At 37.4% G+C, this 12,506-nt stretch overlaps 1 protein-coding gene across 4 annotated transcripts in view; it reads right to left on the reverse strand.

The window, feature by feature from the left end:
* The window catches only part of LOC120073376, a 75,065-nt gene that overhangs the window by 32,395 nt on the left and 30,164 nt on the right, over positions 1-12,506 (reverse strand). For all 4 annotated transcript variants that reach the window (XM_039026200.1, XM_039026198.1, XM_039026197.1 and 1 more), the window contains exon 13: positions 8,416-8,465. In XM_039026200.1, coding sequence (XP_038882128.1) covers positions 8,416-8,465 — 50 coding nt within the window. The remainder of the gene's footprint in view (positions 1-8,415; positions 8,466-12,506) is intronic.

A 12,506-nucleotide genomic window follows, 5' to 3' on the forward strand; every position in this document is an offset into this window, starting at 1 on the left:
GATGTTACAAGTGACAAGAAGGAAACGAACATAAAGTGCAATACAAACAAGCACACTAAAAAGATGTTACAAGCAAAGAAATGCTTCATCCTAGTGCACTTTATGTAAGACTTTCAAAGATTTCTCCATACAAGATTTATGTTTAAACTGGCAGGCCTTCATCTTCCCAGATTTTTAGTAGTTTTTGTCTCAATCTTATATTATTTGGCATAGTCTTCTTTTGTATTAATGTGTATCGGTTAGTGAATTGTCTTGGGACCTTGGTTGTCCTTTGCTTTTATCATTATGTTAGTTTTGTATGGATATGATGAGGGTGCTAAGAGGGTGTCAACCTAGTTGAGATACCCCAGTGCGCCTCCTGGTCCTTAGTTTCTCTTGCTCTTTGTATAACCCTCTTGTACTTTGAGCATTAGTCTCTTTTCACCTTATTAATAAAGAGGCTTGTTTCCTTTCAAAAAAAAAAAATCTGAAATTTGATTGAGTAAATTTTGTAATTTAATGATCTCATCATCCTTTAGCAACCAGCGAAATACAATAGACCATGAGGAGGAAGACATATCCCAATGATCTGATACTAAACCCTTGGGAAGAGAGCAACCCAATAAAGTCTCGAGTAACAAAAACTCAAAGGTATCAAGTGGTCCCAAGGATCCAAACAAAAAGTAATTCTAGCACCATTACCAAGCTTAAATAAAGCCAAAGCATCCACCTTCAACCATGTTCGAGAGTTACTAATCCAGGAGCTTTGCAAACTAACAACACTCTCTAGCCATGTGCTAATTATAGGTGTTTTTTCCATGTATGCTTGTACCAATCCGACTCCAAAAGGAGTTATCTTCATTGAAGTATCTCCATTCCCATTTAGCAAAAAGTGTCAAATTCTTTGCTTTAAGGCCCCAAAGTCAAGACCTCCATCAAGCTGAGATTTTGTGACCATGTTCCATTTCACCAAATGATTAATCTTGCTTCCTTTATGTCCTTTCCGAAAGAAGTTCCTCGTAATTCTCTCCAATATAGATATTACTTTCTCTGGCATTAAGAACAAATACATATAGCAAGTGGGAAGGTTAGATAAAACAAACTTACACAAAGTGGCACATGCACCCCTAGATAAGTTGAAGTTTATCAATCATCGGTTGCTAAAATGAAACACGTTTACGATACCCCCGCTTAATGGCAAACCGAGATAAGTAAAAGGCAAGTGTTCAACCTTACAATTCAGCCTAGAAGCTGTGGACAACAGCTTGTTTTCTTCCACATTGACTCCACACAAAGCAGATTTTTCCCAATTTATCTTCTGTCCTGAGCACCATTCAAACAACTCAAGAGTTTGCCTTAGCTTATTCAACATTCCATCATCATATTTGCAAAAAATAAGAGTGTCATCAGTGAATTGAAGAATGGAAACATGAATTTGGTCTTTACCCACAACAAAGCCTTCAAACAATCCATTCTCGTCAAGCTTAGCTAAGAGAGCTCCAAAAACCTCACTAACCAAAAGGAAGAGGAAAGGTGACAAGGGATCCCCTTGACGCAAAAATCCTTCTTCTTGGTCTTCCATTAATGAAAACTGAATATCTAGGGTTCTTAGCACAACCCAAGATCAATGAGATCCAACGAGAATCAAATTTTTTGCAAATTATAATCTTTTCAAGAAAGACCCAATCAACACGATCAAAAGCTTTTTCTAGATCCAATTTAAGGATCCACCCCTTTTTTTTTTCTCTTAGCTCAGTATTCCTCCACCACCTCATTGGCTATTAAAACTGGATCGAGCATTTGTCTCCCCCAATAAAAGCACTTTGAGTTAGAGCAATGGTAGTAGGCATTACCTTCTTCAATCTTACAGCAAGTACCTTTGCAATTACCTTATAAATTGATGTAGTGAGGCTAATTGGCCTAAAGTCTTTAACACAGACAGCATCTTCTTTCTTTTGAATCAAACATATGGAATTCTCCTGGATTTGACAAAAACTCAACAGTAAATCCATCAGGCCCTAGGGCGCTACCCTTACCGAAAGCCTTCAATGCCAATCTAATTTCAGCTTCTCGGATAAACTAGCAGTAAGCATAGCATTTTGATTTAAAGTAACACAATGCCAATCAAAATTTATAGGAATGTAATGAATCCCTGAAGATTTTGTGTACAATGACTCATAGAAGCCCAAAATTAGGCATTCAATCTCACAAAAGAAATTGGTCAGTACACCTTGATCATTTAACAATTCTGTAATCAAATTCTGCCTTTTTCTAGCTGCTAAAAACCGATGGAAGAAACCGGAATTTTCATCTCCCAATCTAATCCAATTTAACTTGCTTTTCTGGATTAGATTCCTTTCCACCGTTCTATACAAATTCACCAAATCAGCCTTCAAGGATATTCTGGTATCAAAATCTAGTGAAGAAAGACTACAATTTTCAGCCATGGCATCGCACTTTTCAATTTCTTCTATAATCCCCTCTTCCATTCTTTTTTGCATCACTTCAAATTCAACATGCCAAACTTTTAAAGCAGCCTTTACCCTTCTCAATCTTGCACTAAGAACAGAACCAGCCCAGCCATTGATTCTACTTCCACTCAAAGCTCTTTTAATGATTCGACAACATTCCTTATAGCAGCCAACTCTCACAAAAGCGAAAGGGTGAGGGTCCCCAACTCAACAAACCGGCCTCCATCAACAATGGAAACTGATCAGAAATTGTACGAGCTTTCCGGTTAACTCTTGTGTTTTCAAACGCTTCATCCCACTCTTTAGTAACAAAAAAAACGATAAATAAGAGAATGGGAGACTGAACTAACTTCACATGACCAAGGATACCTCCCATTTGAGAGAGGTATTTCCATAAGATTGGCTGATTCTATAAAGTTGTTGAACATCCTCATACCTTTTGTAACTCTTCCCAAAGGGAATCGTTAATGAGCCCAACAGGTTATGTTAAAATCTCACCCATACACCAAGGTTCCAAGCAACAACAGGAAAGGGAGGATAGTTCCGGCCATACAAATCTCCTTTCTTTATAGTCATTCGGCCAATACACATTAGTGACCCAGGAAACCTTTTTGCAAACCATTGTGCATTTAACTGATAAAGAGTAGCCACAAGGTCAAGATACCACCCGATTTTCCAAAGGAATCCACCTAAGTCCATCCAATGTCTTTAGAGCTCCTTTGATTCTTGGATTAGAACCAAGTCTGAAATATGTTAAAATCATCTCTCTTTGATTCTTGGATTAGAACCAAATCCGAAATATGTTCTTTAAGAAATCTTTTAAGACCCAATCGTCTGGGTGCATCCCTCAGTCCTCTTGTATTCCAGGAGACAATCTTCAGGCCGAGACTAAGAAACAAAAACTCAATTAACTCGTCAAACAAAGCAGAGTCAGCCCAATGTTAGACCAGAATCTTCAACTATGGACTTCAAATTTGATGGGATTTCGGAAGGGTGCAGTGGAGAAAAAGAGGAAACACCCGCCTTACCACTTTTCAAATCAACATCATTGTTAAACAGAGCATTGCATTCATCCCCAAAACGGGCAACTTGCTCTGATTCCACTTCAGCCCCAAAACACTGAATCTGCACTGCTTATACTAAAAGTGGATTTAATATCGAATTCAATATTCTTCTTTTGATGAGACGTTGAAGGTTTGCATAGGGTAGAGTTAGGGATATTGAAAACAGAGTGTTGGAAACGTTTAAAGGAGGGAGGGGAGAGAGAAACTGACCTCTTGGAAAGATCAGGAACTTGAGCATGGACACAACGAGCCTCCAATAAGTTTAGGTTGGTAATTGCTACAATTGACTTAAATATCGACTTCTTTTTCCTGGAGAAGTGCTTAGGAAATGGCTTCGGTAGTCTCGAGAACTTTTGTGAAATAGAGGATGGCTTAGAAAGTTCAAGTGTTGTATCCTTGTGTTAGAATCCCTCTTAACAAGAACAAACTCAAGAATATAAAGAACAAACAAAAAAAACTGAAAGATGGAATTATATTGCAATATCATGAAGAAATTACTATATACCTCAGCACATTTTAGAGGGCTGAGGAATCCTCTCCCAAATTCCTAATTAAGAAATTCTCACAAAAAATTCTTCTCTTTCTCCAACCCCTCTCTTTCTATTTGTACCAAAAACACTTAACCAACTTACTAACTATTTACTAATATGCCCCAACAAATAACCGTACTAATATTCTACTAATAATCCTATTATTTATATAACTAGGGGTCTTACAATACTCCGCCCTTCGAAGACACATTGTCCTCACGGTGTGCTTACAAATTACTTTCCTTCTCACACTTCTAAAACACGGAACCCACTACCAGCTCTGTTGGAAGAATTTGTCTCTCTTTAGCCTTGGAAATCAATTGGACTTGAGTCATTTCACTTGCATTCAGCCCATTGGACAGCCCAATACCCCATAGACTTCCATAATCTTCCTTCTCCTCACTAGGCACGTGACCATCATTAACAACTTTTTGGACCACAAACCAGTTCAGCCTTTGGGCCCTTTCACCATTTCTTTAAAATTACCCATGAGCTTCCGGCCCCTCCAGCCCATATTCCAGCTCCTTTTCTGCCATTCTAACAAATGCGCCTCAATGTCATTGTTAAATTCAAGCCTACTAAGCCCCCTTCGTCTATTTTTATGGATCTTCACGTGGTTAATTTTCCATGTTTCCAGCACCTCCCCTCTGGTCCAAAACCCATATTCCCTTAAGAATTCCACTTCCTTACTTAAACTAGGTTGCCCATTTGAAGATTGATGTAAGCCGACGAAAGGAAATTGGAAAAAAAAAAAAAAAAAAAAAAACCTATTATTTTATTAATTTAGAACCCAGCCTCTTAATTTATGGGCAAGGTCAGTTATACAGCTGGAACTAGTTACCTAGGTAGTTGGTTAAATAACAAAAGTAACAGAAATTTTAAAAAAACAGACTAAGTATTTTAAACTAGATACATAAAAAATAATTGGTATCAGAGCTTTTCTTTAAGGGGTCCTAATAATGGCTCACTTTGTCCTTGGTCGTCCTAAAACTCAAGGTTATTAAAGACAAATAAACACAAATAATCTTGTAATAATCCAAAGGTTATTAAAGTCTTCTCTAACCCTTCAAGGTTCTTTTGCACCCAAAACAAACTATTGCTCTGTTTTTCCTTTAAATAAACAGGGTAAGAACTCTGTTTTTTCACCGTCTTCTGATTATGCAAGGAGATAACATTGCTGGAAGGTCCCATTTTGTTCGTCAAAACTTCTGCAAAGCTTGCTTTCTGGATTTTTGAGGATGGAGAGTGGATGCAGGTTGCTTGTAACTTGCAACTACTTGAAGGATGTTGAAGCTCATTCATTTGAACAGGGGATTCCAGGGGGCCATAAATACCAAAACTAACCATTTCTTTAAATTCTTGCCAATCGGATTTGCCATCTCCATACAGGATGTGGATGTTTTTCCTTCCTCCTGTTGAAGGCCATACCGTACACTCCACAAACCACCGCTCTTTGTCACGAAATTTAGCAAGACGAATAACACATTGATCTACTCTTTCCTTAAGTACGAACTCAAAAGTTGGACTACTCAAAAAGCCTTTTCAAGCTGGTGTGGAGCCACTGTGCCATAATCATTGATAAGAAAACTTTCTGACCTCTTTTCATATCTTCCACCCAAAAACCATTACCATCTTGCCACATGCTGAAGAAACAGTCTAAAATGCAACAACATTTTATCTCAATTGATTCGGAAGATGAAAGGCCAGAGGAAGGTGAAGACAACAGTAAGAAGGTGTTCGGATAGGGAGAAGTAGGTTGGAGAAAGATGAAGGCTTATCGGCGATGGTTAGAAGGTGATCGGACAGGGAGAAGTAGGTCAAAGGGCAAGGTAAAAGAGGAGATAGGAGAGAGCCCAGTCAGTAGTCGTTCTTCTGTTTCTTGTACTTTGAACATTAGACTCTTTTCATTATATCAATGAAAATTTTTGTTTCCGTTAAAAAAAAAAAAAAAAAAAAAAAAACCAATTTTACTCCATAATAATCAGAGCATTATCAGCAAACAAAGGATTGATAATAACTTTGGATTGAAAGTACTCTTCTAATAATTTACTAATCTCCTTCCAATCATTGAACACAAACAACCTTGATATAATCCATAGATTACTGAAATCTCCCTTGAAGATGTCATAATTCTTCTGCATGCAAAATGAATTCCTCCTCTATGGGGTTAATGCTCTCAAGGTGAATCAATCATTCGATATCCTTTGACTTATGAGAGAAAGGAATGGAAGAAAAGTAATGAAACCCACGATCCGTGATTTCAAACAAAAAAGTATCCCCCCAAATCTTAGATAGCTCGTCCGAGGGTTCGCCGTGGTTCTAAAACACAAGCTTGTGGTCGAGGGTTTCTCTTCACATTTTCCATGCTCTATTTTTTCGATAGTGAAACAAAGGATTGCGAGTTGCTTTTGCGAGTTGCTTTTTTTCTTTACTATATCCACATAGCTAATATTGTGACCTTTTAAAGACGGTGGCTTTGAGGGTAACAAGGTGACCTGAGAAACTTCCAACGTCTTCCTCTGCGAAGTATGTCGTACAACAAGCTCGCTTTTCTTCAAGAAACCATTAATCATTCCCAAAAAGGATTGCCAACCCTACTACAAAGACCCTACTAGAATATGAATATAGAATCGGCCCCCTGAAACCAGCCACACAATGCATCTGAGAACCAAACCGGAGGTATCTTTCAACTTGAAAGCCTTGTTGCCCCTGCGATCATTTCTTAGAAAATAACGATTACTTGAACCCTGAAGAAGCTCTGTAATTTGCTCCACAAAGCAATGAAAATGTGTCTTCGATAGAGGAAGAACATTGTTGACTTCCATACCTTCAATATAATACCAGTCTGAGTCAAACCAAATGCAGAAAAAAGAGCCATTCACCTTGTAGCTTTCCACTTCCATATCTTGCACCAAAACCGAAAGAGGGGAGATTGCTGAAGATAGAGTCGTGAGTGCTTGAACGAGCTAAAGGAGCGCTGACGAGAAAAGCTACAACAGGAGAGGAAGGAAGAATGGGAAGAGGAGAGGGGAGAGGAGAGAGAAGATAGAAAACCTTCTTAGATCGCTGCAACACCTATTTTTTTTGTGCTTTGATTTAACCTTGTAGGGTATTTGAGTGAAGGAGCTCACCTTGGCCTAATTTTCAAGTACATGCTCTTTTTTTATATAATTATCTCTTTTTTTTTTCTTTTTTTTTCTCCTTTTCTATGAAGGAGTTATTGCAAACATATTGGAGGGAGGAAAAGAGGACAATAAAGTTCCTTGATAAATATGTAGAGTTCAATAGCACACTGTTGAAGTTGGTAGAATTGAATTATTTCATGCCATGTTGTTTGTGAAGTATGTGGACCAAACAAGGGAATGATTATTTTAACTAATTCCACCCAACTCAAGTGAAATCCAACCTAATAATCAAGCGCAAGAAATTAAAGTACATATGAAAAATGTAGAGTTGACAACACAAAGAGAGGCATCAAACTGAAATCTTCTATGCACTTCTCTGGCCCTCACTTCTCCATTCTTCTAATTCTCAACTCCAATCCCCAAATTCTTTTATATAGAAAATACTTGAAACAAATGAAGATTACAACGAATGATCAAAGGTTAGAATAAGAAGGCGTCTGGAGCGGTGAATTGAGTTATTATATCAAGAGTTGTTTAGTTTGGAGAGTTAACTTGTTTGTGGAGTTAAATATCAACGTTTGGGGTGCAAAATTATTTAACCAGGAGTTGGAAACTAGTATGCTTACTTTTATTTTGCTACTTTGTTTTTTTATGTACTATACAATTAAAGTTACACTTCAATCAAAATTTTCAATGGTACTTTTATGAGAAGATGCATAAATTACATAAATCAGAGCCTTCCACATAAGTCATGTAAGTATTTGGGGTGTATATAAAGGCACCAAAAACCGATCCGACCGACTGAAACCGACCAAATTAAGGTTGGTCGGTCGAGGCTAAAGGGTCGGTCAGTTGGTATTCGGTTTTCCTATAAAAAAATTTGCAAAATCAACCGACCGACCAATATATATATTAGTTTTTTTATTTTTTTAAAAAAAGAAAGTAAAAAAATAAACCCACTACCACCAACCCAAACCCAAGCCTACTACTTTAATATTGATTTATTATTTTTTTTTATGTTGTCTAATTTCCAAACCTACTACATGATTGATTTAAATATGTTGCCTTTTTTAACACAAAAAAAAAAACTGACATGTTTGGTCGCCGACCGACCGATGTACACCTAATACAATACCAAGAAAAATTTAAAATGCTATGCATCTGCTATATAAAAGTATCCCACTTGGGAGTTGAACACAACCAACAGGTGAAATGCTATGCATCCGCTATAAATCTGAAAATTTACCTTGACCATTACCCCCTGTATTTAGAAGAACTGTGTTTTGGGCAAAATCACTGCAAAGAGAAACAAGAGAATTACTATCGTAATTTTCAAAAGAGAAACCAAACTTTCATGGGAAAAATGAATTAATAGAAAACGAGAGTAAGAGAGCCCATCAGACAAAAAGAAAGTACGGTGTATACTTTTCCAAACATAAGAAAGAAAATGGGTTCTGTTCACTATAAAAAAAAAAAATTATGTTCAAGTTATCTGCTTAACGAAAGCAAAACTCTTAGGTTCTTTCATAAGTTAATAACACATGTTTATCAACGACGAACATAGATCTCTAAAAGATATCTCCTAAGTGGAACATTTGTAGGAACTTTCGGTTCACACAAGACTTTTGTCATCTACCTTAACTTGTTCAAGACCCCCTACCCCATCATCAAATAGATCATTTTGAACTTCATTTTCAATTTGGGTAGAAGGTTCTGCCAAAGAAATTGTGTTCGGTAGGGGTAAGCATGACAGGCTGAAAAATCGAGCCGACTGACTGGAACTGAGCAAACCAACGTCGGTCGGTCGGGGGAGATGGAGGGTTCGGTCAGCTTTGGTTTGCAAAAAAACAAACTGAGAAGCAGTCGGTCGGGATTGTTGGGTTGGTCGAGAACCGACCGACCAACCAACTTGTAATTTATACACATCTAGATGTGTATAAGAGACAGTCCCAATTTCCACCCACCTCGACGACAACGGTGCATTCATGAGTATTGGGCATTTCTAATTTAGTTGTGTTTGCTTTTTGTCCCTTTTTTCATTTAAGGCCCTTATGACTTAGTTTTGTATTTGTTTCATGGGTATTAGGCACTTTTGGTTTGTGAGTATTTACCATATTTGATTTAGAAAGTTAGAAACTTTAGAACTTAGAAATGTTCTGTTTGCTATATCTTTTTGAGGTCTATTGGCCATTTTTTGCTTCTCTTTTTATTGTAGAAAGTTAGACTCTTCTGATTTAATCGTGAACTAGTTGGTTGTGACTTGTGATAATTGTGAGATTGGGCTAAATGGCTATTTTATTTTGATTGTAGAGAAAATATGGCTTCAGTAAATGTAGAAGATATTGATACTTCAAAAAAATCAGCCGAAGAAAAAAAAATAAGACTACCATTGAGGTTGAATCAGAAAATGATGAAGCTCCAAATCCACCATAAAAAAAAAAAAAAGCAGAGGACTGTGAAACAATCTATGGTTTAGAATCATTTTGAGAGGCTAAAAGGTAATCCTAAGGACCCTTACGCTAAATGTAAATATCGTGGAGTTATTTGTGCATGTCATTCTAAGCAAAATGGTATTGAGACTATGAACAATCATCTGAAAAATTGTCAAAAGTACCCTTACCAAAAGGAAAAGATATTTTCTTCCAAACATAAAGAGGAAAACAATGCTCATGATTGTAGTTCACTTGTATGTGAGTGATTTGATTTGGAGACTTGTCACAAGCCTTTGTTTGAAATGATAATTACAGATGGTTATAGACTCTCCTCACTCCTCTCTCGTCTCTCCTCCCTCATCCCCTCTCTCTTATCCCTTAGTTTTGGCGGCCTCCTCCGTTCCATTCAGCTGTAGCTCCGGCGACTACTTTCATCAGCATCTCAGATGATCAGCATTTTTGTGCATGGCGAGTTGAATTCGTCTTTCTCGTGGAAGATGTGGAAGGTAAACAGGTTGTATACTTATCATCCTAAATGATGGAAGGTTTGAAAGAGAATTTTCACAAGATATTAAAGGACAATCCTCAAGATTTTTCTTCGAAAAAAACAAAGTAGATCGAGGCATCCACCGTACTGCAAAGTTCAAAGCAAAAGAAGGTTGGTTCATTGAATATGGTTTTTGGCCATCTTCAAGGGGAAGAATGAATGTACAATGAATATACATATTCCAGCTGGTGGAAATAAACAGGGGTGGCATTCTTTTGCAACAATGATTTCAGAAAGTCTGGAAATCGTCCCACACATCCCTCAAACCTCTCACTTCAATGCACAGCATGATGTAATTGGATTGAGGGTAAAATAATAAATTTAGAATTAGTTACCTCTATCACACACTTATTCTCTATAAATAGAGAACCCCCTCTCTTGTATGGAATTAGTTACCTCTATCACACACTTATTCTCTATAAATAGAGAACCCCCTCTCTTGTATGGACATGATTTTAATCATTGGAATAAAAACTCTCATTTGGCTTACATCAAGTGGTATCAGAGCTCCAAGAAACAGGTCCAACTTGGACCTGATGGCGGGAAGAAGGCCTACCGATAGTAACCCTGTGACAACCCTCAAAGAGACGGAACAAACCACCACCATATCACCAAAGGTATTGACCCGACGCTTGCGGCCAATCGAAAACACTATGGATGATATCTATCATTTAGCTAAACGCATGTTCTCAACACTCGATCAAATACAAAACGACCTTCGTTCGCTACCACGAATTGGAGAGACTCAACCAAGAATCAGCAATTACCTTCAAGAAAGAAATGGTCTGAATTTACAACAACAAATTTCACTAAGAAACGTCCAAGATCCATATTTTTTAATTTCAAGAACGACCAAAATTTCTGGATCGCCAACGACGACATCATAAATACAGTGTTGACTCCAACGAGGAAGACAAGGAAAATGAGATTCAAGTTGAAGAAGACGAACCGAGTAAAGAAGATGAGGAAGAAATTAACTCAAAGAAGTGGGAATATTCCAATATAAACTGCAAAGAATAAGAAATCACATGTGGGAATGAAAACAGCAAAACTATTTCTAAATTGGAACTTACACAACCTAATTTGGAAGTGAAAATCGACGACAAGGAAGAAAAGGGAAACAATCGAATTAAAAGATTTGAATATTCGAACGAAATCGTCGGCAACACAAAGGAGGTCAGTTCAAACATTCTGATGAAAAAGGAAGTAGAAGAAGGTCACATGGCTGAACCGAAAGTTCCAATAAAGAAGGAAGGAGAAGGAAACCTCATGGTCAACAGAGAAAATCATCAGAAGCTCCTATGCAAACCGTTTGCAATTGGAGGCAAGATGCACACTCCATTCGCAGTCATACACAAGGAAGAAAAAGAAGACGAATCAACTTTGCGAGGTGAAGGGTTTCGCGAAATTTTCACCCAAATTTCAAACCGATTTCACAATTCTCCCACCCAACTTCTTTTTCTTGACCCAACTCATCGGTCCACTACCTACTTCCTAAAAATTTGGATTTTTTAACCTATGACCCATACATTTTGACCCAAAATCAAACCCAACCCCGATGCCAATTTAAAATCTTTGAAATCCATCCTTTTATCATGAAATCTGCATTACAACCCACACCCAAATCCATTGAAATACAAAATTCCCATCCCCAATTGGCTCTTCTTCAAACTTGCAAAGTGGATGTTTGTACATTTTCTAAGGCTTATTGTTTTATTTTTACCTTCATTTTTGCTTTAAAAAACTCAAGAACGGGTTTTTTTCATGGGAGGGATAGAATAGATGTAATTGGATTGAGGGTCAAATATTAAATTTAGAATTAGTTACTCCTATCACACACTTATTCTCTATAAATAGAGAATCCCTTCTCTTGTATGGACAAGGTTTTAATCATTTGAATAAAAACACTCATATGGTTTACATCACAGCAGCTCGAAGACTCTCCAAGTGACTCTCAGGTAAAGAGTCAATCAAAATCATATGTTGAAGTTAAAATCAAATGATGTGATGAACACTCGAGCAAGATAAAAAACGCGCACTTCCATAAGTCCCTCCCTCAAGCTTCGTCATTTTGGGTCAAGAAGGAAAAGGATATGCTATCTGAATTTCAATTCCATGCTAGTAGTAACAAGATTGATGGGGTTTTACTCTTGGGCTGAAATTGAGACCACTCTTGAAGACTTCTTTCAGGCCTCCATTGTAATCAATCCATTTCTGGATGATAAAGCTTTAATTATGTGTAACAAGAAAACTGATTCCAAATTTGCAAATGGCCAATGGGGCAAATTCAGGAAATTTCGTCTTAAGTTCAAGCCGTCCAAGTCGGAACATTCTCTTCCAAAGGTCGTCAGCAGCTAT

This window comes from Benincasa hispida, chromosome 3, assembly GCF_009727055.1.
Source record: "Benincasa hispida cultivar B227 chromosome 3, ASM972705v1, whole genome shotgun sequence".
In the NCBI taxonomy this organism is placed as follows: Eukaryota; Viridiplantae; Streptophyta; class Magnoliopsida; order Cucurbitales; family Cucurbitaceae; genus Benincasa; species Benincasa hispida.